This window comes from Siphateles boraxobius, unplaced genomic scaffold (assembly GCF_051911475.1).
Source record: "Siphateles boraxobius isolate OS27281-9 unplaced genomic scaffold, OSU_SipBor_1 53, whole genome shotgun sequence".
Taxonomy (NCBI): Eukaryota; Metazoa; Chordata; class Actinopteri; order Cypriniformes; family Leuciscidae; genus Siphateles; species Siphateles boraxobius.
In genome coordinates this window covers 11,861,618-11,887,189 of record NW_027509175.1, presented here as the reverse complement: position 1 = coordinate 11,887,189, position 25,572 = coordinate 11,861,618, and the positions used below count along the sequence as shown (strand labels likewise).

At 39.6% G+C, this 25,572-nt stretch overlaps 1 protein-coding gene across 1 annotated transcript; it reads left to right on the top strand.

Moving 5' to 3' along the window:
• The first annotated feature begins 3,045 nt into the window (after positions 1 to 3,045).
• On the top strand, positions 3,046 to 24,876 carry slitrk6 (SLIT and NTRK-like family, member 6). Its single transcript, XM_077205397.1, has 2 exons — positions 3,046 to 3,686; positions 21,108 to 24,876. Exon 2 carries the CDS (start codon positions 21,128 to 21,130, stop codon positions 23,573 to 23,575), a length of 2,448 nt encoding a protein of 815 aa, XP_077061512.1. The 5' UTR covers positions 3,046 to 3,686; positions 21,108 to 21,127; the 3' UTR covers positions 23,576 to 24,876.
• The last annotated feature ends 696 nt before the right edge of the window (positions 24,877 to 25,572 follow it).

Genomic DNA, 25,572 nt, shown 5'->3' with positions numbered 1-25,572 from the left:
TAAAAATTATATACAATTCGTTTTGCGTATATCACGTGGGCAATCTTTGATCTTATTAATCTATTACTTGTTCTAAATCCTGTACAAACTATAGCGCTGCTTTGTAGTTTTGACTGAATTATCGCATTTACCGGAGATCAGTGATTGCTTGGAGCTGAGCATGTCTTAACTCAGCATTCATTAGCAGCTGCTGACTCCAGGCTTCGGAATTCTGCTTCCCAGAGAATCTCAGTGTAATTCGGCCCAAACAGATGCCCTATTCTGCAAATCAATTACATGCATTGATAACACCACTCTATTGACCGCAATTCCTTTGCAGTATATATGTAAAAAGTAAAATAAATGTATTCTACTATGCTACAATTGCATTGCATTGAAGCATATGTATGCACACACACACACACACACACACGCGCACGCGCACGCGCACGCGCACGCACACGCACACGCACACGCACACGCACACGCACACACACACACACACACACACACACACACACACACACACACACACACACACACACACACACACACACACACACACACCTACCTTTCAAGCAAAACATTTCTCAAGTTCAAGAATCTGTCACTTTGCAACCCAGAATTTTCATTCATTCATGGGTGTTTCTTGAATATGCACTTTTGGCCCTGTGGACTTTCAGAAAATAAACTCTTAAAACATACATTCACACTCTAGTTTAGAATTTGATTCTAACAATGTAAATTTCACATGGAATTTTTTAGATCATTATTTTTTTCTTCTGAAAGTCATGAACATTAACACCATAATGTCATCATCTCAAATTATGTTTCATTGTGTGTTTGAAATTACATTAAACATTTTTTTTTATACTAAACATTTATGATTAACTCCTTAGTCTTGCAATATGTCTAGTCTATTTGGTAGCATTTCATACATCACAAATGCACACCATTAAATCATATTTTCCCAATTTGTACATACATGACAACCTTATAGCTTGGAAATATAATAAAGTTTTTTTTCGATTGCTAAACGACAGTGAGCACAACTGGAGCTACATGTGCAAAACTCTAACTACAGTCTGCACAGCAGCAGTCACCTGAGCTAAACAGTTCACATCACCTGCAAAACTCATTCAGCAACACAACTCTTAACACATGGCTCACAACCCTCACTGAGATAACACACACTGTCACTCAGAACACACTGAGAGTAAAAACACTAGCATCAAACACCAATACAGAAAATACAAACTTTTCATCTTTACAGTTTGAACAATTTCAGTGACTTCATACAAAGTAATATTTTCTTCAAAGAAAAGAGTGACATTCTTTCACATGATTTATTTAAAATCAGTTATCGATTTCGATAGAATCGGTTAAAGTCATAGGATAAGTGTGTAGAGTTTTGAAAACTGTGTTCAAGCAATGAAAAACGAACTAGAGTTTGGTCCACATGAACTGCTGCTGTGCAGACTGTAGTTGGAGTTTTGCACATGTAGCTCCAGTTGTGCTCACTGTCGTTTAGCAATAAAAAAAATAAAAAACTGTAATAGCCATAACATGTTTGGGTGATGTCATATTTACCTTGTTTGTTTTTTTTCTGTTTTTCTTCACACATCACTGATTATTAATCTCAAACATGCTCGATAACACTGTTGCCTCCCTGATAACCATGTACACTCACGTTTAATAAAACTTTATCTGGAAAAATTGTTAAATCTGATGAAAGGACCCCACAACCAAGAGTCGTAATTTGTGTAAAAGAAATTAAAAAAATAATGAGAAATTTCACACAACAAAAAAACTTGCATATCTCATTAAATGATCAGAGTTTTTAAAATGTATCATTTTTTATGTATTTTCATATTTAATGAAAGAGAGAGAGGTCTGAAAGAAAGGCAAAACAATAAGATCTAGCCTAAATATGGAACTGGAATAGTTGCAAAGGTAAAGGATGAAAGAATATCTCTTCTCATGTTTTGAAATATGAAATTTGTATTCATCAAAAGCATGACAGAACGCTGTATTGATTTATGTCAGATACGTTGCATGTGAGAGTTGACTCTTGCCTCTCACGTGGGTGTACTCACCTTACATAATGTGGATAGTTAAGGTGTGGGCTGCTCTCGGTGTTTGCGCAGCACTACCTGAAAACACATGAATACAAGAGAAGAAAAAATAAGTGTTCTAACACAGCTGTCTTCCTCTTTTCCAGTCGTCTATGAGAGTGCAATACACCTAATATTAATGGTTAAACAGATCACAACTGATCATTAAATGTGATTTCTGAAATGGCAAGTTTCAGGTACATATAACAGTTTCAATGAATTTACATTTTATGACTCATCGTGATCTCATCAGTCTGGCTGATGGGTTTGTCATGATGAGACAGAAGAAAAAGTTTGTGTGGTTGGGTAGATCCTAGGAAAACTGAAGAAAATATGATTTCATATGAATATAATTATTTTAAAAATGCTTTTAATTAAGCACTCATTTCACCTTGATATCAGTTTGCACATCTTGTTGATAAGTTCATATTAGATGAAGGTTAAAATATACTTTAAATTAATTACTAATATAATAGTAAATATACATTACTACCCTGTATATAAATATAATGCATATTCATAATGTTTTACTTTATTTACAACATTTTTAGATTTTTAAATGTATAATTACCATACATATTGTACATATTTTAAGTATACATGTCTATATGGATTGTTCCCCACTATTAAAAAATAGGAGGATCCTTTTACATATCCATATAGCCTACAGTACATATTAAATACATATTCAAAATATATAGGGATTCAAACGAGTGAAACTTCTGGTGTAAACATGCACCGCTGTAGGGCAATGTATGCTTAACGAACTGTTTATTTTTCCTTGGACAGATTATTATTATTTTTTTATTATTATTTTTTTGTCAAAACTTGAATGCATGATTCAGAAATGAATGTTTAACAATAAACCTCACTGCAGTAAAAAGTGCGACAACTTCCCTCAATTATTCATAAGGTAACAACATAACTAATGGCTGAGCTTCCGCAGACCTTTACACTGATGCAGAAGTCCTGCTCGCGCTGCGCAAGGATGCGTTCAGGTCCCCCCTCTCTCTCTCTCTCTCTCTCTCTCTCTCTCTCTCTCTCTCTCTCTCTCTCTCTCTCTCTCTCTCTCTTCTCCATATGTAGTCACCATAGCTCCTTTGACTGTAAGGAGGGAGGAGCTCTACCGAAGTGAAGCTCCAGCACGAGCTCATTCACTGGGCAGATCGAGAAGCTAGAGAATAATATGTGCCTCCATCATCATACCTTCTATAAGACACCGCGGGGGTCAGGCGCTCTCCGAAGCGACGCGGACAGCTGAATTGTAATCGCGGACTTTAACTCGCAACCACTGGACTATCTGTGAGCTGAACACTGAGACGTGAAGCTCATCCAAAAAATGCGGTCGAAACATATTTGAAAATCGTTACTGGACACATGAGTAAATCATAAAATAAAGCATCCTTGCGCGATGGACAGCTGAGGGCAAGTTGGACCTGGACTTGTTCCATGCGTCTTTTTGCGCGGTGGGCTCTTCCGTGCCAGGGAAGCCTTTTGAGAAGTGCTGCAAAACTGGGTGGTTTTGTTTGATCCACAAAGCACAAATAACTTGGCCAAGTGGAGCTACAAAGACTCCTGCGCTGCGTAATTTGGGTAAGAGTGGCTTACTAATGGCACATCCGAAGTCAAAGCAAGCAAAGTGTGATTATTCCATGCACTTTTGTGTCTTTTTCTATATGACTGAAAGTGTTCAGAATCAATGCTTGTAGTATCACAGCAGATGCGATCGATGTTGTATAATTTAACGATCTTAAACATTTGTTAAAGATTCAAAGGTTGGCACAAAGCCTAGAATGCTAAATGCACAGCACTTGTTTGTCCGTTGAACAGTTATAGGGTATGTTAGTATATTTGCATTTTAATATGAAATCGTTTCAAAAGTAGCCTATAATAGGCAGTGCTAATGTAACACTGTCTCCTGTGATCTCAAGGACACCTTATAAGGTTTATTTTACTTATTCATTCCCTGCAAATTCAATCCCTGTAAATGAAACTCAGGTGACTTCATTGTGGTGTAGCCGTCTGCAGCACAGATGCTCGCCTTCAAAGTCACATTTACACAAAGGCATACACACACACACACACACACACACACACACACACACACACACACACACACACACACACACACACACACACACACACACACACACACACACACACACAAGCACTCAACCAGACATACCCACAGACACAGAGGAGTCTTAATTTAATGTCTGGAGAGACCGTTTGCAGCACCCTCTCTAGTTGCTCAAGAGAGATTGACATGCAGAGTTGATTAGAGAGGTTTAAACTAGTCTGAATGCATTTATGATTATTATGTGACTTTGTTCAACAAAAACATTGGTTTGGGCACATCTGAACTTTTGTTGTTGTTTTTTTTAGTTAATGACACATGCATGATAAGTACATAACTATAGATATATGCATTAGGATTAATGTGTAGGATTAATATGTCTGGAGCCTGGTCCTTTTTTGTTTAAAACAACATACTTAACATTATGTTTAGTGGCTTAACTGGCAGAGCGACACCAGGGTTATGAGCTGATTAAATGGAAATCACTTTGCATAAAAGCATCTGATCAATGCATACATGTGGGCAGCAGGCTGATATTGAATTAATTTCCTCTTAAAAGCACTGATTATGAACAAAGTTTCAACTTAATGACATGCATATTTATTTTTGAGGTCTTGGAGACCCCAAGTATTTAACATGAACAGATGCAATGCATTTTCACATGCTAACATTTTCCGACACACATGTACAGTACATGTCAATTACGGTTTGTTTTATTGCATTTATATTACAGTATGTTTTTGCATGCATCAATTACCTCAAACCGAATCAATACTATCCTTGCACTCTTAAAATAATGTTTCCAAAAAGGGGGGTTTGTGGCGATGCAATGGATCCACCATTTTTGTTTCCACAAAGAAGCTCTCTGTGAACAGTTCCTAAACATACCATTTTGTCTTAGTATATTTCAATAATCTGAAGAAAAGTTTCCCTTTAAAGAACCTTTTGTGCAATGTTCCATGATAAAGGAAAACCTCTATTTCAAGAGACAACATTGCATTATAACAGAGGGTTAAAAGCATCAATAATATCAGGTCAGAAGTAAATAATAAAAATAATTGCAAGACAAATTAGAGATTTTACATGTTTTTAGTCAAATCAACAGTAAACATTTACTTTTACTTATAGTGAATGACACTCCACATTGAGTGGGCGAGTTTATTAGCTTCACAGGACTGTGGGCTTTTTCTTTGGCCTCTGTTCTTATATGTGGGTGTTGTGGCGTCTCCCTGGGGCGAGCACATCCTTTCCTCCATAGTGCCACAGACACAATGAAGGGCCATCTGTGCTAGCCCACTGATTTGCGCAGGGTAAAATGGAGCGTCACTGATTCACTCATCCCTCTGCCCCGAGCCCAGTATCCACTCTTTCTCTTCATCTCTCCATCCCTCATTCTCCTGCGCTGGATGTTAAGGTCCCCCCAGTGACATGCTGCGGATGGCAACCAGCAACAATCTGTTGTAGGTTACTTCCCTTTATGGAGAGCTATGTGATTACATGCTCGACAGCGACACAAACATCACCGATGCGTCTAAACAAGCGCATTGGATCTGGATACCTGGCTAGATCTTATTCAAATTGGCATAATTATGTGTGCATTTTACAACGTATCGAGGCAGCACTTGATTAAAATTATATACTTGATTAAAATTGTACCAATTAGGATTTCATTGTAATGAGAACGGGATTTTTGTTGTGGTGATTGTCTGTTCAAATGGTTTGAAGTGTTGAAGGTGGTTGCTAGGGCATTGCTTTTGGTTGCTAAGGAGTTTGGAGTGATTTTTAGTGCATTGCTGTATGGTTGCTTAAAAGAGTCCACCACCATGTCTGTAGAAATGGCTCAGGTCCTTCCTTCAATGACAGTCTGGGGATTTTATTTATTTATTTATTTTTTTGCCTGTTTTATCGACCACCTGGTCGAATTGCTTTGAAAAGTAACAGGACACAACTGAAGTCCTTTGTGTGTGTAGCAAAAGCGATGCTGGATGAGTTGTATGCCATATTTTAGTACTTCAAACAAACCCCTAATCCATGAGCAACAGTAATAGTGATGCTTGCCACGCTATAACAACTATTCTCAACTTTTTGGGGAAGAAATGCACCTGCAGTATCAAAGGCTCTTTGCTCTTTTTTAAGACAGTGTCTGTTGATGAAAACGGCACTGAGAAAATTAAATCATCGATCTTCTTTCCCTGCAATGAGATAACGGTTGCCCTTGTAAATACATGTGATTGTCTAGAGGTTTCACATTGTGCAGTTAGAGGAGTTAGATTTATTGAGGCTGGGCAATATTGAAATCCTTTCTTTCCTGGCCGAATTGAGGGGAAAGAACTGGAGAAGAGCGCTAACATGAACAAGCTAGAGATGCACAGATACTACATTTCTCTGCTCATTACTGACAGCTGATTCAGAATGACATCCGCCGATACCGATAGTTTGATTTCTCCCAAATAATTCTGAAAACTATACAGGGAACCCTATCATTTGGTACATTTCTATAATATTAGAGGTTAAAATAATTAACATCAGAGGCCAAAATATTATATTCAACTGGTATTTATTTCCAGATATAATGTTTGTATGCAACACAGTTGCACACAAGGTAGTTTTCCTAACCACTTGTGTCCATGACAAATTTATTTAAGCATACACAATTAACAGTTAATAAGCTCCTTTTTAGTGTTATATGATAGTGATATATATATATAGCAGACTAACCAACTGTGATCTTTGGATAACTTTCCTGATGTAAATGCAACATTAACTGACATATTGTTCACAAGATCTTTTATTGATGCCTATCTGTGGTTGAAACACTGATTGAGCGATTACATGAGACATGATTCATTTCACTAAGTTGTACTGTATCTTTCAACATACCTTCTGATATTCATACATGTTTTTTGTGCTGTAACTTGTATTAAAGAGAAAGAAAATACCTACAGCAATCTGTCACGTCCCATTTAAGATCATCAAAATGCCATTTATTGTTTGATGTTTGTGATAAAAATGGACAGAATTTGAAATCTGAGACTTTATCTTAAGATTGTTTTATCTCTTTATCTTGTGTTTCTTATCAAAAGTAACAAAGCACAAAGCTCAAAGTCAAAGTCATAGTCAAAATAATTGCTTTTATTGGCCAATACCAATTATTGGCCGATACATCTGTGCATCTCTAGAACAAACAATGAACAATTGTATTTTTTAATCAACTAACGTAACAAATATTATTAAAAAAACGGTAACAAATGTATTGCTCATTGTTAATTAATGCATTCACTAATGTTATAATGGGAACCTACTGTAACGTGTTAACGAATATATCTAGTTCAAAGTGCTATAAAAGGAAAACAGTTGAAAAGCTGTAAAAAGTGATGGATATTTTATTAAATGATTACATCTCTGTAATAACTTCTGCGTTTGTCTCATTAGCTGCAGTCTTTTTCATAAGCTTCAGGCAAAAACTGAATTCACAGAGCTGAACGATGTGAACACTCATATGATTCATCTAGAAATGCAATACTATATAATTTTAAGATGTCAGCTCTGTGTCAGACCCACTGCTGTCATTCTTCCAATTCATTTGCTTTGATGACCGAAATATATAAAGTTCTGAAGAAGCCAATGATTATTTATAATTTTTTTTATTGTTCAAATGTAAGCTAACTCCATATTAGACAGACCAGGAATTATTATTATTATTATTATTAATTTTCTGAAGAAAATATGAATGGTGCTAAGGTGTTTGGGGGTTTATTTACCAGTGCAAGTGTGATGGTCCTTCTCAAATTTTTGGTATTTTACAACAATTTGAGGTACAGTACGGCTTGAGTTCTGCACTAAAGTTTAATACTTTGGGTTAGGGGTTTGTTCAAATCACTAACCCTGAATATGAGCAGCAGCATGTACCAATAAATGGGATCACGGAAGCGTGGTTTATTAGAATAAACTGCAGTGAAGGGGAAAATCAAACGGAGAGCAAAAAAAGTGACAACAACTTCCTGTTGTGATGTTGATTTGCAGGGAGAGGTACATCTGTTACATCCAGATGTTTGATTCTGTGAATGTATTTGGTTTCCTCCGGTAGATCTAACTGCTAATTCCTGTGAAATAATTACGGCACATTTGTTATGCAACACATTTGGAAGAAAGAACACAGCACTTATTCCCCTCCTATAGCTGTGATAAATGCATGAATATGATATATATGTGAAATGACAAATTTGGTGTACAGGGATGATGTATAGGCTCCAAAACTTACATGGGCATCATAGGCACACTCACAACACTAAGGCGGTTCCAAAATATAGGCAACAACATGATGTTGTTTTCTACTCTCTTAAAAATAAAGGTTCTTTAGGTGTATTCATGACGAACCTTCAAAATCCATATAACTTGTCCATTGCGCAAGTTCTTTATAGTAGAAGTTTCTTTAGACTTTTAAAAGTATGCCATGATCGTAGCTGTTTTTTTTTTTGTTAGTTTTTTTGTGTGTATAGTGGGTTTTGTGATAATAGAGATGGAATGTATATGTATATTGTAAGTTATTCGATTGAAAGAGCAAAAAGGAGGGCTAAGATATTCCCCTATCACAACTTGCAGTACATATCATCGAGTCTAAGAAAGAACACAACACAGCAGACAAAGGAGACAGGTAAATGCCGTTAACATTAGCTTCCTGTATGTTTATATCTTGTTGCTGTTTTCCATGTTCTTGGAGTAAGTATATGTAAACTGTGTATTTACACAGCTTTTTAAAAATGGTGGGTGATGGTGTTTTACATGCGTTCGGCCAATCAACGTACACTTGCGTCACTGGTATTTCCTATTGTGTAAAAGTAGGAGCTAACTCTGAAGTAGGAGCCAACTTAGTCCTCCCATATATAGGAGTTCCTATAACTAAAATCATTCCCAGTTCCTGCAGTGCGAACACGCCAAAAAATGGGTACTTCCGCCAATAGTTATAGGAAGTATGAAAATGTGAAAACCCCCTTAGGGGAACTGTATTTTTCAAGAATGTAAGATGACTTGTTTTTCCCTAATTCTAACGCAACATTGCATGGATCACAGACAAAGAAATCAAATAATGCCCTGCGAAAAAATCCAAAAATCAAAGGCGGCAGATGAAGTAAAATAAATTATGTTTAGAAATTAATTAACACCAAAAAATAATGGGAAAAAAAATAGTTTAGTCTAAATAAATGTTGAATAATTACTTAATAAATATGTTTGTGTACAATAGATTTTTATGCTTATTAGAATGTTTTTTTTACAGTATTGTTCAAGGTTAATTTCAGGTGGTAGCAAGACAGGATTTGAAACAGAGCCATTTTGAATGTATGCATATAATGGACCTAAGGATCAAATATTTTGTTTGTTAAGATTAAAATGATACAGCCGACTTTTAAAACCCAAAATTAAAGTCTGTATGTTGTGCCTTGGGTGTGGATATTAAATGGTCTGACGCCTGAGTGTCCTGATTTTTTAACATACTTCTACAATGGAAGCTTACTAGACCTAAATTATTCTACCTGGAATGAGGTTGCAACCCTAACCATATTGTCTCGTAAAAATGTCACATTTGTCATGTTCAAAGACGGAGGACTGAATTGGTTTGACACCAGTTCCACAGGAGACAAGAAAGATAAGACAATACTTGCAAAAGACTTGGAAAATTAAAGTTGTACCTGTCCTTTAAACAGCATATGGTAAGCAGATTATGCAAATGATGGGATGGCTTTGTGGTTTGGTTTAAGCAGTTGATATGCTCCTCTTTGACAGGACCACCGCCATTGATTGCCATGCTTCATTGGCCAAACTTGTTCTGGTGGTGTTTCATTACTGATCAGATAAATAATGAATGACCAACCCTTAGAATTGTGTCCGAGACAGCAGCTATTCTCTCAAACTGCTCAAGCAAGACAATGCCTGCTGTCTAAAAACAATACTTCTCCTGAGCCTGGATCAAATATAATTTCCCTTTCAAAAAGGTTAGCGTCATGAGTTTCTATTAAGATTCAAATGAGCTCCAAAAATAATAATTAAATAAATGCAATGACCCAAACACTTTTATTTTGCAATGTGCAGTTAGTTGCAAACTAGCTCGGTCTAGATTTGCTCCTCCGGGCAGCGGGTGAAAAAGATGCTTGTGTTGCTGTAGGGTTGCAAGCGATTGGAATTCAGCATCACAGGTAAACAACACATGGGGCCATAACAAAAAAAAATGTTTACCTCAAAACAAAAGACACTGAATTGTGATGTCAAGATAATATAGTGGAAGCGCGAAGCACACAATATATTTCCGCTGTCATGGATATATGAAGTGCTCAGCTACAAACAAGTTCACTAGAGTCATACAAAATAGCCTTGAGGGTTATTTTTATTTGCTTTAATTTATTTGAACATTTCACACTACATACACCTCATATGTCATCAAACATTCACCGATGCACTGCTGCGATGGATTCTTCAATTGTGGGTCTTTGCATTCTGGTCTAATGTTCAGTGGAACTGGCAACTTTGCATATCTAAACATGCATAGGTGTACAAAAAGTGGGGTAGATAAAGTATAGGGATCTCTTCATTTCTCACTGGTTACCTGGGCTTGCTTATGTCAGCTACAAAATTCAGAATTTCTAAAGTTACAAATAAAATCTCTTTAACATCTCAATTGTCTCTCTTAGTCTTATATATTCTGTATAAGTATACCTTAAGATCTGTCCTATTGATTATTCCAACAAGTCATCAATAACCTCATAATTCATTAGAACAAAAGAGCGTAAAAGTCCATAATAAAATATTAAGGTGGACGTATGAGAGAAAATCCCAAAGGAGATCTTTTTAATATCTTAATTTTTTCTCCGAGACAGCAACATATTGAATAGAAAGCAAATGGAGATATTGCTGAGGTTTTCTGCTTTTTTTTATTTTAATTTTTTCTACAGGTAAAAATACCCAAATCTAATTAATTTAATATGTATCTACTCTACATTTTCAAAAGATATCTCAACAGTGTCTCAAACTGAGTTCAGGTTTGACAAGATACCAAGTCTGCAATTAAAAGTTAGAGATTTCAATATAAAATCAAATATTACATTACAATACTATCCACACTCGTTTTACTACCCTATAATCCCTATGTACACCGTTAAAAACAAAAGTTCTTTATTGGCATCAATTTTTCTGTTAAAGAACCATGAAACATTTCCATTGCACACAAAGTTCTTTATAATGGAAAAACAGTCCTTGGATTATGAAAATATCCTTCACATTAAGGAAAAAGTTTCTTTTGAAACCTGATTAATGAAAGCCAAAACGGTTCTTCTATGGCATCACTGTGATCAAGTTTTTTTTTTTCATGTAGAGTGTATTTTGGTTACTGGTTGTATCTGAAATCACACACTATATACTATATAGTAGGTGGAAAAAAGTATGTGACAAAGTAAGTATTTCCGAATTCACAGTACAGTACACTACTCATAAAAGTACACAAATTCACATTACTCATAAAAGACTAGGCAAAAAGTCCCCCGATAACCTACTACTTTCGGCGAGATTCTGAAGTGTGCATATGATGGACACTTTACTATTCCATGAGGCCAGGGGAGGGGATTTGTGGATGGCAGTGAAGCGACGCAACTGACGCTGGAAGGTCACATGATAATGACGAACGAATGGCGAACAAAGTATGTCCAGATTACATTCATATTACACACATTCATACTATATAGAACACTTTTTTAGCGGTCGTGGAGCAATTACTTATTCAAAATAAATACCAACTCAAGAGAGTATGCGACTTTGGACGCAGCCAATCAGAGCATGACATTGTTGACATTCCTTCTAAATCTGTAGAGACTATAGGGTCTATTTCTCAGTTTTAAAAAAAAGTCTTTAATAAAGATCTCCAATTGTACATATAATCTCTTCACTATTTATGAGGAGTAACAATTGCGAGATCAAAAAGATCTCATTCGTGACTTTTCTCTCCTATGTGATGGCTTATGCTTTTGGTAACCGTGTGAGAGAATGACGAGGAAATTTGCTGTTCAGGACAGATGTTCCCATTCCCCTCCAAGGATGTGTGGAGCGGGTTAGACGGGCAGGGTGGGAGGAGACCTGAGGGATGAGGACTCACGGGTCCATCTATATGTGCGTATGTGTTTATATAGATAGTTAAGTAGATGGATATTAGGCTGTGCTTAAATGCATGAGAGAACAATATGTAGGCTTCACTGGCTCTTAATGGACCTCAAATTCTCTCCTTGCTGTCAACCACACACTGCTTTCTAAAAATAGGATTGGGACAGTGTTTTTTCCCATCTTCTTTGTCCTGTCATCTAGCATGACATCCAAGCATTCATTTTCTCCTCAGTTTTTGTAATCTTTTAATCTAATTTTATGTATGCCCCCGCCCCCTTCCACTGCCTGTCTACCTGCGTCCTCAAGAGAGACGACGAAACCATCTTTGTTGTCTTCACACGCTGTGTTCGCTCAGAGCTGTCAGCGCACACAGCCTGTCGGTGTCATGTGGCATGCCGGACTATTCAATGTTTGATTTTATGTCAATACAATTGGGAAGTCTTTCATTCCTCTAAGATTCACTGGGACTCTGGGGTGTTTTATGTTTTATTTAATTTGCATAGAACTGTGTTATGTTAAATGATTTAATAACAAAGAATAGTGTGTGTTTATTGTCTTTCAGTGGAAATGTATGAGGAAGAGGTTGCTATTTCATAGCTCAGGGGATTTATTTTTCATTTAAATATCAACTTTGTCCTAGATGTCTCTCATAATGTTTCTTATAAAACATAAAAAAATAAACAAATTAAATGATTGTTGACATATACTACAGTATTTAGAATTTCCTCCGTAAAAATATATATGATCAACAATTTATGACAACATATGTTTTTTTTGTTAGTTTTTTTTATGTTTGCTTTAACTCATCAAAATAAGCAATTGTTAACTTTTTATAAGATTCAACTCATTTTTTAAAGTCAGTTCAATGTATTTCAAGTAGACATTACTTAAACATACCAGTTGATTGTACTTTAAGGTAATTTATGGCAGCAACTTATTTTCTTTTTTACAATGTAGAGATACAAACTAATTTGGAGAGCAGATCAGATCATTTGGTTTGAGTTCAAATGTTTGAGTTCATATAGGGATCTCTTTCTTTTGATTTTCGATTTGAATATATCATTGAAACATTTGAAATACTCTTCATCAGTCCTGAAATCCCTTAAAAATTGAAATAGACACAAATTAGTCATAGGAATCATATTTAATTAATGATTCTGTACTAATTCCTCTTGACAAGTCTGATTTCTTAGCAGTTTCACGAAAAAAGTGTTTTAGTAATTTTGTGGAATAAATGTAGAAAATTTAAATTTTTAATCATGATACAAGAACTCATTATAAGAGTCATTCATTGAGGAGTCTAGAGGGTTGTTCCATTATAAGAGTCATTCAGTGAGGAGTCTAGAGGGTTGTTCCACCAAAGATGCTAAGAAAAGCAGGGAGTAAACTCCAATACCTGACTTGAATGAACCTAACAAATAAGTTGGGGCTAAAGCGGTTTCATAAAATGAAATTGAAGTTCATGCAATCCCACCAATTTGATCCAGGTTTATCTAGTATAACTGCATGTGCACACATTTCTGAAGCAGCCCTAGAGGTCGATCGTGAATCAAATCGATCCACCATCAAACAGCATATATATTTTGTGCTGTTCCCTTTCGAGGGAACTCACGCTGCGTCGAGAATCGACACATTGGGGAACGCCTTCAGCATGACGCGTCTGAAGCCTGTATAGAACTAGTCCAATCTTGATTGGTGTTGCGTCATGACGTCAGCCGTGACGTCGCATGTGACGGTGAGCGGAAACTATAAAAGGGAAGCGGATCATAACAATGGCAGCTTTCTGTTCTTCAGCAAGTGGTCTATGTAAAACTGTGTGTCTTATTTGGTGTTGTTTCTCCGGTAAAGGTAATAATGGAAAAGACTAAACAATTCAGGCAGTGTGTGTCCCCTTGTCCGCGTTGTTTAAGTGAGGGTGACACTCACGTGCTTTGTGTTGTTTGTCTTGGAGCGGATCATGCACGGGCAGCGCTCGAGGGCTGAGGATGTTGAGACGGCTTCGGCCCTTTCTCAACATTCATCGGCCAGTTCCCATGGTCTCGCTCGCGAGGTGGAAGCCCGCCCAGCGGCTTCTTCCGCCCGCGAGAGGGACCCGATGTCCGAGCTATCTGGTTCTGAGGGATCAGATAGTTTGAACATCGAGGCAGTTGGATGTGAAACTCCATCATCACATTCACCTGCCTTTGAGGAGTTGCTGGAGGTAAATTAAAAATTGAATGGCCCCTAGATAAGCAGGAAGCGACGAGAAAAAGCAAGCTTGATGAGCGCTTCCTGCAAGCCCGGCCACAACCTTCACGTCGGAGTCACCGAGGTGTCGAGATCGTGGGACAAGCCCTTCTCCTCTCGTCTCTCTAGCCCCAATGTCCATATATATTCGAACGTAATGGGGTCGAGGGAGAGGGGCTATGGGACGATGCCTCGGGTCGAAGAGAATTTTGCAACCCATCTCTAGCCCGATGCTGCATCGTCCCTGAGGGCTCCGATGATTCCCTCCAAGCCCTGCGTACCACCTCGGTGCTTGTTGGGAAGGCATATATAGTGGCAGGTCGGGCTTGTGCGTGCCTGCACACTATGGGGCTTCTGCAGGCGTACAAGGCCGACCTCCTTAAGGAGGTGGACGACAGCGGGGAGGTCTCGTTTGACGACATCAGAGAAATGCGTCGATCGGTCGACCTGTCTCTCCGTGCTACCTATCTCATGGCATGGCGTGCTACCTATCTCCGTGCTCATCTATGGCAGCACTGGTAGCCACGGAGAGACACCTGTGGCTGAATCTGTCGGGCATCGGGGAGAAGGACAGGGCTTTCCTCCTCGATGCCCTGATTTCGTCTTCTGGCCTCTTCGGCGACGCAGTCGATACTGTCGTCGAGAGGTTTCAGGAGACAAAACGACAGTCAGCCACACTCAAGCATTTCATCCCCCGCCGTCGATCGAAGTCTCATGGGTCTGCTGCCAGGGGGCAGTCCCATGAGGCCACCGCCAGCTCCTCACACCAGCAGCAGCAGAAAGAGAGTGTTGCTTCTCGTGCTCCCCCGGAAAAAGCCTGGAGCCAGGGGCAACACTCTCAGTCAAAGTCTACCAGACCAAGGGCAGATCTGAGGACTGTCATCCAGGCTAGGAAGGCTTCAACGAAGAGGCCCTGACGTGTTGCGCAGGCCTCTGAGGGCGGTCCCCCCCGTGATCGAGCAACAACATCTCGCTCCTTCGCGGAGCCCTCAGGAAATCGATGTGTGCTTCCCGCCGCTACGTGCGCTTCGGGACACATCGGTTTTCAACAAACGGAAATCGCAGTGTCCGACCGAAAACTTTGCGGCCCTGTCGACTGCGTTCCCTCTCACGAGGCCTGCAGAAAAATGATTATGTCGGTTAGGTCCTGCCAATCAAGTGCTTCAGGTCACCGATATCTCAAACACAACACCCGAGGTCAGTCTCGAGAGGCTGATCCCCCTAGTAGATTATCTAGATGCCTGGAAGGGTCTTCGAAATATATCTCAGTGGGTCCTGCACACAGTGGAAAAGGAGTACAGAATTCAGTTCGAATATCGTCCACCAAGATTCAGTGGGGTGGTTCACATACTGGTCAGTCCAGAGCAGGGTCAGGTTATGGAGCAAGAAGTTCATTCCCTCTTGGCAAAGGAGGCCATAGAACAGGTGCCTCCCCAAGAAAGGGAAGCCGGGTTCTACAGTCGGTACTTCATAGTTCCCAAAAAGGATGGAGGGTTACGACCTATAATGGATCTAAGGGTATTGAACCGGTCTCTGAGGAGATACAGGTTCAATATACTGACTATACCTCTTATAGTGAGTCAGATCAGGTCCGAGGACTGGTTTGTCACAATATATCTGAAAGATGCTTACTTCCACATTTCCATCCTTCCCCAGCACAGGAAGAACCTAAGATTCACTTTCGGGGGGAAAGCGTATCAATTCAAAGTTCTTCCGTTTGGCCTAGCACTGTCGGCTCGCACCTTCACAAAATGCATGGATGCTGCCCTTGCCCCTCTGAGGCTTCAAGGCATTCGCATCCTCAAATATATCGACGACTGGCTCATTTTGGCACAGTCAAGGGAGACGGCAGTTCAACATCGAGATGTTGTTCTAGGCCATCGAAGGTGCTTAGGGTTAAGACTCAATGTCAAGAAAAGTTCTTTAATTCCTCTACAGAGAACCACTTTCCTGGGGGTAGTGTGGGATTCGTCACGAGTCTCAAATTAGGCCACACCATCACTGTCAAACACTTCCAGAAGGTGCTGGGCCTTATGGCAGCGGCATCCAACGTAATTCCTTTTGGTCTGCTGTACATGAGGGCCCTACAGTGGTGGCTCAGAACCAGAGGGTTTTCCCAGAGGGGCAACCCTTTTCGCACGATCAAGGTAACGCGCAGATGCCTTCGTTCATTGGTCATGTGGAAGAAACCAGAGTTCCTGTCCCTAGGCCCTGTGTTGGGGGCACGATGTCAGAGAAGAATTCTGACAATGGATGCATCCCTCACGGGCTGGGGTGCGGTTATGGAAGGCCGCTACACCAGGGGTACTTGGAGGGACCATCACCTTTCATGGCACATCAATTGTCTGGAGATGATGGCAGTATTTCTGGCCCTCAGACATTTCCTTCCGGGCCTCAGAGGCCATCATGTTCTAGTGCGAACAGACAATACGTCGGTGGTTTCATATATAAATCGACAGGGGGGCCTGAGATCGCGCCCTCTGTGCAGACGGGCGCATCAGGTCCTCCTGTGGTCCCAGGGAAAACTTCTTTCACTCAGAACCATGTATATCCCTGGGGACAGCAATGTGGGAGCAGACATCCTGTCGAGGCAGGGGCTGAGACCCGGGGAATGGAGACTCCAGCCCGAGGTGGTGGAGTCGATATGGAGGGAGTTCGGTCTGGCGGAAGTGGACCTGTTTGCCTCTCAAGAGAACACCCACTGTCCTCTCTGGTACTCCCTCACGCATCCAGCTCCTCTGGGACTGGATGCTATGGTGAAGACATGGCCGAGGCAACGTCTGTACGCATTTCCCCCGATCGCTCTGCTCCCAGGGGTTCTAGAGAGAGTTCGGCGGTACGGGATCAGCTTACTCCTAGTAGTCCAGTACTGGCCGGCCCAAGTGTGGTTTTCGGACATTATGGTTCTTCTAGCAGGCCCTCCGTGGCAAATTCCGATCAGGAGGGATATTCTGTCTCAGGCCGAGGGCACAATATTTCACCCTCGACCAGAGCTATGGAAGCTGTGGGGTTGGCCCTTGAGGGGGACCAACTCTTAAATGCCGGCCTCTCAACGGAGGTTTTCGAGACCATTCTAAACTCTAGAGCCCCTTCCACGAGGAAACTGTATGCATTAAAATTGAATATATTCACTTTATGGTGCAGAGAACATCATGTGGACTCAGTTAACTGCCCTGGGGCTTCAGTGCTGGAGTTCCTCCAGAGTCGTTTCTCTGACGGGCTCCCCCGTCCATCCTTAAGGTCTATGTGGCGGCTTTAGCTGCCTTCCATACGCCTTTAGGGGTGGGCACCTTGGGGAGACACCCACTTATAGTACGTTTCCTTCGTATAGTTAGGAGGATGAGGCCTGTCATCCAGTCCAGGGTCCCCACGTGGGACCTGGCAGTGGTTCTTGAGCGGTTATCCCTGGCACCCTTCGAACCTTTGGAAGAGGTGACTGCGAGCCCTTCAGGCTCTATCTGTCGCTCCTTCTTGCCTCGAGTTTGCCCCCGGCAAGGTAAAGGCCATTCTCCACCCTAGACCTGGCTATGTGCCTAAGGTGCCGTCAAATGTGGCACAGTCTTTAATTCTCCAGGCCTTCCATCCTCCACCGCATGTGTCGGATGAGCAAGCGAAGTTACATCTACTGTGCCCGATCCGAGCCCTAGAGATCTATGTGCAAAGAACTCCGGGATGGAGGAAATCAGACCAGCTACTTGTGTGCTTTGGGTCCCCTAGGAAGGGGTCACCTGCTTCAAAACAAACTATTAGCAGATGGACAGTGGAAACAATCTCTTCAGCTTACGAGGTGCGTAATTTGCCTTCACCTCTGGCGCTTAAAGCCCACTCCACTAGGGGAGTGGCTTCCTCTAAGTCTCTGCTAGCAGGAGTTTCCCTCCAAGAGGTCTGCGATGCTGCAGGCTGGGCTTCCCCTCACACTTTTATAAAACACTACAGTTTGGATCTGCCCTCTACACCGGGTTCACGGGTTCTCTCGTGTTGGGTGTGCCAGTTTGCTTCACACCAGGGCGTATTCTCTCAGTGTGGCGCAGTGGGCATTTCGTTCCCCAATGTGTCGATTCTCGACGCAGTGCGAGTTACCTCGAAAGGGAACGTCTCGGGTTACGACTGTAACCCTCGTTCCCTGAGAAGGGAACGAGACGCTGCGTCCCTCGGCCACACTTCTAGCGCTCCTGACTAAGGCTTGCTTCGACCAATCAAAAGCTGCCATTGTTATGATCCGGTTCCCTTTTATAGCTTCCGCTCACCGTCACATGCGACGTCACGGCTGACGTCATGACGCAACACCAATCAAGATTGGACTAGTTCCATGCAGACTTCACGCTGAATGCGTTCCCCAATGTGTCGATTCTCGACGCAGCGTCTCGTTCCCTTCTCAGGGAACGAGGGTTACAGTCGTAACCCGAGACGTTTTATGCGTTTGAGATGTGTTTTTATAGTGCAAAACTTACATTTCACAGGTATGTTCTCAATCTTTAAATGTTATAAAGTCGTTCAAATATTTCCATTAGCGGTGCTGCGCGCATGTGCGCCAAATAGGAGCGCAATAATTCTGACTAAAATATACATTTTGCTTGGAAAATTAATATGCAATATTTTACAAGACCAGAAATAGCTTCTAATTATAATAATTTATCTTTAGGACGTTGGATAAGTGAACTTATAGCTCATTACACTCAAGTATTTTATAGGCTAGGCAACTTAAAATAATAAAAAAAATATGAACAGAAGTAGCCTAATTCAGGGTAGAATATTTTAAGAAACCAAATATAATAAAGATACAAAATATAATTTTGGGTATAGGACCTATACTACTTAATAAATATTAATTATCCTTATTTAGAATGCAGATAATTACAGCTTTTGATGCAATATTTTTATTTATTTATTTTTTGGAGAAAGCAAGAATCCCCAGTTTTAAATGATTGATTAGATTTATTTTCTCAAGTAAAGTATGGAGAGGATAACATGAAATTAAGAGCAGAAGTATACATTTTGAAAAGATATGTGCAACTCTAATTAAAGAATATTCCATAAAATAAAGTATGTAATAAAAAATATTATGTCTTTAAAGGAACTGTCCATTTGTATAATTGTGTTAAAATGTACTACAGCTGCCAAACAAAACCAGAGAGAAATTCATACGTCTTTAAAACAATCTAATTAAATATTGGGCACAAAACATTTAAGACCTACAAACCTTTCAAATTATATTTTATACTATCAATTGATTATGTAAAAAAAAAAAAAAAAAAAAAAAAAGTATATATATATATATATATATATATATATATATATAACAATGTTAACAAACATTTCATATACGATATTTACCACGTTTGTAGGTCTATATTGTCTCATTTATTATTGTTTTTTTTTTATTATTATTTATTATTGCTTTTAAGTTGATTTTCTGTATACTGTGATTTCTATGTATTTTTGGACTAATAGTGGTTAAGGGGACTAATAGTCCAATAATGGTATGAGGGAGTTTCAGTGGTAATATCATTGTTCCTGTTGGTCAGTGTTAGAGGATCTGTGTAACAACTCAGGCTTAGCCTGACAGTCAGCCTGCCCTGGGTTAGTTTCCCAGCATAAGTTGCCAGAGTAACTGAATTTGAACTATTTTTAGTTTGCTTTATGAAACAGAATCAACCGACAATAATTCTGACTAACCAAAATAAGCCTGGCTTGTATTCTAATCTTGTTTTATGGAACAGCCCTCAGTTCTTGGCTCCTTACCAATACAAATAAGACACAAAATATAGATCTACAACATTAATGTGAAAGAACCTGTTCTTGCGAGAATGTTCATACTCAAGTCCCTGACTTGTGCAATGTTTATGGACAGCGTATTTCTGTTTCATTCAAATTAATTCTGAAGTATAATTGTTGGCAATATAGGACACATCTTAAAGCACACTCATCCAGATGTTAGAGGTAACAGGGTCAGGAAAACTAATCTAATTATGTAAAGACACCTCACTGTGTGCCTGCTGCTGAGGATTAATGTAAATTAAAAATCATTCAGTTTGTCATGTTAAATATAGGCTACAATGAATACAAATTATTTGCCAAGGTGAAATCATTTGTTCAGTTTTTTAATTGACAAATGATGTAATTTGTAACACATTACAAATAAGTTGGTTTCTTGATTAGAATTTAATTATCCCAACCATTTTAAATAATTTTTTCCCTAATGTGATATAATCACCACTATTATCATCATCATCATCATCAATGACGCAAGCAAATTATTAATTTAGGACTATTACAGTGTTAGTTATAAAGAGTTCTGGAGTTCCACTCACTGCTTGTATGCAATAATAAAATGCAATACGTTAGCAACACATTTAATAGCTTTAATAATTTAGCAGATTGTGAATATCTGTTTTTTATGCACAGATTAGATTCCCCGAATCATATCCTGATTATTTTATTAGATTCCAGACTGTGAACTCCTTGCAAAACCCCTATAATTCAGTGTTCTGCACATGACTATTTTATGAGTTTGCTAACTGCACTTAGTAATTACCTTTCCTTCTCTCTCTCCTGTGTTGTCATTTTAGATACACTGAAGAAGAACAAAATGCTGGGCAGGATTGTTTTCGTTTGCTCCTTATTTGCTGGTGGTTGTTTTGGAGATACTGAGTCCAAGGTGTTGTACGACGGAGCTTGCAAATCTTTGTGCACCTGTGAAGAGACAGATGGACAGTTGTACATAAACTGTGAGGAGAGCAACATAAGCAAAATGTCAGACGTTGAAGTACCGTCAGATAAACCTTTTCATCTAAATCTATACAACAATGACTTAGTGGAGTTACTTGCAACGGATATGGATGCTCTCAAGAATGTTGTCACCTTACATCTCGGTGAAAACAGCATACAGGAGCTTGAACCTGGTGTGTTCAGTCCGCTGGGATCCCTGAGAAAGTTGCACATAAACAGAAATTACCTGGTCATGCTGAAGGAGGACACATTTCACGGCTTAGTAAATTTGGAATACCTTCAGGCTGACACCAACTTCATCCGGGTCGTGGAGCCTGGGGCCTTCAGCAAGCTTGTCCGTCTTAAAGTTCTGATCCTCAATGACAATGAGATTGAGTTCCTTCCGAGCAACATTTTCCGCTTTGTGCCTCTGACACATTTGGATCTGCGTGGGAACAAGCTGCAGACACTGCCGTACGTGGGTTTCCTGGAGCATATTGGTCGTATCATTGAGCTCCAGTTGGAGGAGAATGACTGGGTGTGTAACTGCGAAATCTTACATTTAAAGGTCTGGATTGAGAACATGCGAGCGCAGTCATCCATTGGCGAGGTGGTTTGCAACAGGCCTGAAAATCTTAGGGGCACCTCTTTGGCTAGGGTCAAAAGGGATTCACTTTGCCCCTCTCATGCTGACATCAACCTCGAAGAGCCATCAAAGTCTCTAGACATGGTTGTCACCCCATCCACTAAGGTTGTTCAGATACCGAATGCCAAAGATGATGCAAAGATACCTACACCTGCAAACGGCCTAGGGCCTTGTGTCATTGTGGGTTTTTTAATGCACTGTGAGGACCGAGGCATTCAAAGGATATCTGATCTAGGGATTCTTGAACACAGCCCTACCATACTGGTTTTGACAGGAAATATGATACAAAGACTTTTCAAATATGATTTTGTGACATACGACAGTTTGGAATTGCTCAATTTGGCAAACAACCAAATAGACTACATTGACAATGAAACCTTTCTGAGTTTGAGCAACCTGAAAAAGCTGCACCTGAATGGAAACAAGATAGAGAAAATATCTGCAACAATGTTTCTTGGCCTTCACAACCTGGAAAATTTGTACTTGGAGTATAATGTGATCAAAGAGATTGAGGCTGGATCATTCAACCCTCTGACAAATCTTAAGCTCCTGTACCTAAACAACAACAAACTCAAAACTCTCCCTGCACAGATATTCCGTAATGTGCCCTTGGTGAAATTAAACCTAAGGAAAAATGTCTTTATGCATTTACCGGTGAGTAATGCGTTGGACCAGCTTAAATATTTGGAGCAGATTTACCTTGAGGACAATCCTTGGGACTGCACTTGTGATTTGGTCAGCCTCAAACAGTGGGTGGAAAAGCTTAGTAAGGAAACCGTGGTGGGTGCCATCTTATGCCACACTCCTAAAAAACTGTCTTCTGCTGAGGTCAGAAACCTGAAGCATGATGCTCTCTGCCCCGGCTTGGTAACCTATAACTCCTTACCTGGAGGCACCCAGGACGTTATCCCAGTCACGACTGCGCCGGAGGCCGGCACCAGCGGCTTCTTCCGGTCCATTACGGATGCAATGCCGCTATCGGTGCTCATCCTCTGCCTTCTCATCCTCTTCCTGACCGTCATTTTCTGCGCTGCCGGGATTGTCGTGTTTGTGCTACACCGTCAGCGGAGACATGCCAAAAAGAAACAGGCCGAGGAGCAACCTCGCGAGACCAGTCCCATCCACCTGCACTACAGCATGTATGGCCAGAAAACCACCCACCACGTAACTGAAAGGCAAGGACCCAGCATGTACGACGAACCTTCCAATAGCCCCATCATTCAGGTCTGCAGGAACCCCAGTTACTGCTCTCAGCACAAAGACTACGAGTTAGATGACTACGATAGCGATAAACCTAAGCATATCTGCCATAGCATCCTTGACAAGGACAGCGAATCCCTCCCTAACGTGAAGTTCAGGGCCGTCACAGACTACCCCACTGAGTTTGTAAGTTTGGGAGATGCGAGCTCATTGTACAAGAACATTTTAGAAAGAGAACGGGAGCTCCAACAGCTCAGCCTCACGGAATACCTCAGGAAAAACATATCACAGCTACAACCAGCTGTGGACATGCAAGTCCCCAACCACCACAAAGAGCTGAAACTAATGGAAACTCTCGTTTATACGAGGCCGAGGAAGGTCATGGTGGAAGAGACTAAAAATGAGTACTTTGAGCTCAAAGCCAATTTACATGCTGAACCAGACTATTTAGAAGTCTTAGAGCATCAAACGACTTTCAACTGAGATAAGTACACTGTATATTTTGATTTGACAAATGATACTCCAAGTGCCTTGACAGTCAATTCTGATTTCTGATTTAGCCCGAGAGACATAATAAAACAACGTCAGAGTAGAGGCAATTCTCATGTTACAAACATCTGACGCGGACACAATGTCTAATTTCAGGTGGACCTTTAGCTCTAGCATGCTATCGGACATTGCAGATGATGGATTATACATTCTAACAAAATTCCAATCGCACAGAAAGAGTCACAGAGTTGGACAAGATTGGCTTTGATACCAGAACTTTGATTTTGCATTGTGGTTAATGCATGCTCTTTATTTTTGCTACATGGTAGGGGAGACTAGCATAGAGTCACTTCACATTTCTATCCGTGTATCTCTTATTATGTACGTGGCAAATCTTTAAGCTCTGTTTATCTGTAGCAATGGAAGAAAACATGTTTTCTTTATTTTTTTCTGTCAGACAGAACATTTATGGTTAGTTAAACCATGCCCTGATTTGCTAAGCTTTGAATTAAACATGCCCAACACAGTTTTTTTTTCATTAAATATTAAATAATAGTGGTACTTAGATCTCAATATGTCTTCAAATTGTATTTATTAATAAATAAGGCATCATCAACAGCAACTAGCTTGCCAAGTGGCTATTGTTTTGACCCAGAGGTCAGTCTTTATGACTGGGCTAATTTATCATGCCTGAAATTGGCATCTCACCTGAAATTATCAACACGCCTGGAGAGTTTGTTCAAAAATTATGTCATACAGATCCACTTGCTCAGACCACCACTGCTTCTTATATGGACGAAAACTCTGCTGGGCATCCATGAAGAAAATGAAAAGAAAATAATTGCACTACTCAAAATGCTATTTAAAGGTGGTTGATGACAATCACGTTGTGGGGCCGCACAGTCTTTGCCATTTTTCCCCGTAGGAAAACTGAGCAGTGTAGTTTCTGGTTTGTAAAATAATGTTGTTTAAAGTTCCTTTCGACACAATTTGACTATTTTCTTTCAGCATGACAATTATGCAGGGTGTTTTATCTTCATTATGTGGCTGGAGAAGAAAAGAAAATATATATAACTATATATGTATAGAGAAAATATGCACACAAGTTATTGTGTTGAGCCTTGAAATGTTTTACTGTATAGCAGTGCACCATAGCTTTATTTTGTACAAGTGTGGATACAAGTTATTTATTCTGTATATTTGTACATAATTTAACGTTTATATATTGCTGTGCCTTTAATGTGGTACCAATTAAGCTGTAAATAAAAAAAATAAATACATTGAGAACATTGCAATATGTATGGTAAGTAAATAAGGAAATTAAGGTTGATAGCATCTCAGACAGTAGGGGGGTTAATTGCAAAAATAATAACTCAATTAATTAAGCACTCAATTGTGCAAAGTTAGGAGAAAAACACACACACACACACACACATATATATATATATATATATATATATATATATATATATATATATATATATATATATATATATATATATATATATATATATATATTTCAGCTTTTAAAAGAGATTTCCAAATAAAATCTACAGTATTTTGGTGCAATGTCACTTGGTAAAAGCTAGACAAATTTGACAAATGACTACATGGAGATATTTCTTGACATGTCCTCATCTTAAACCAAGAGCAAATGTATTCAAAGTAAAAGAAAATATGATCAAGACCACCCTAAAATATGTGTTACACTGACGCAAATCAAGCTGTGAACCAGAGATCAATGATTTATACTTTTTCTGGTTTGTGAACTAACAGTAATAAAGTAAGATTTTTATGAGAATAAACATGTTTTGAAGTTGTGAAAATATGACATTTCAAAAATAGCATCAAGATTATGCCATGCCTAATAACAGTGAAGTAGTTAATCACATCCAAACATCCTACAAAAGTCACCGATGTCAACAGAATTGGTGAACTTGACAGTTTGCCATTGCGAAACATGATTCTGGCAGACCCTCGTTTCTCAAAAG

Coding starts and splice junctions, on each gene's coding strand:
- slitrk6 (XM_077205397.1), top strand. CDS start 21,128: ATGCTGGGCAGGATTGTTTTCGTTTGCTCCTTATTTGCTGGTGGTTGT.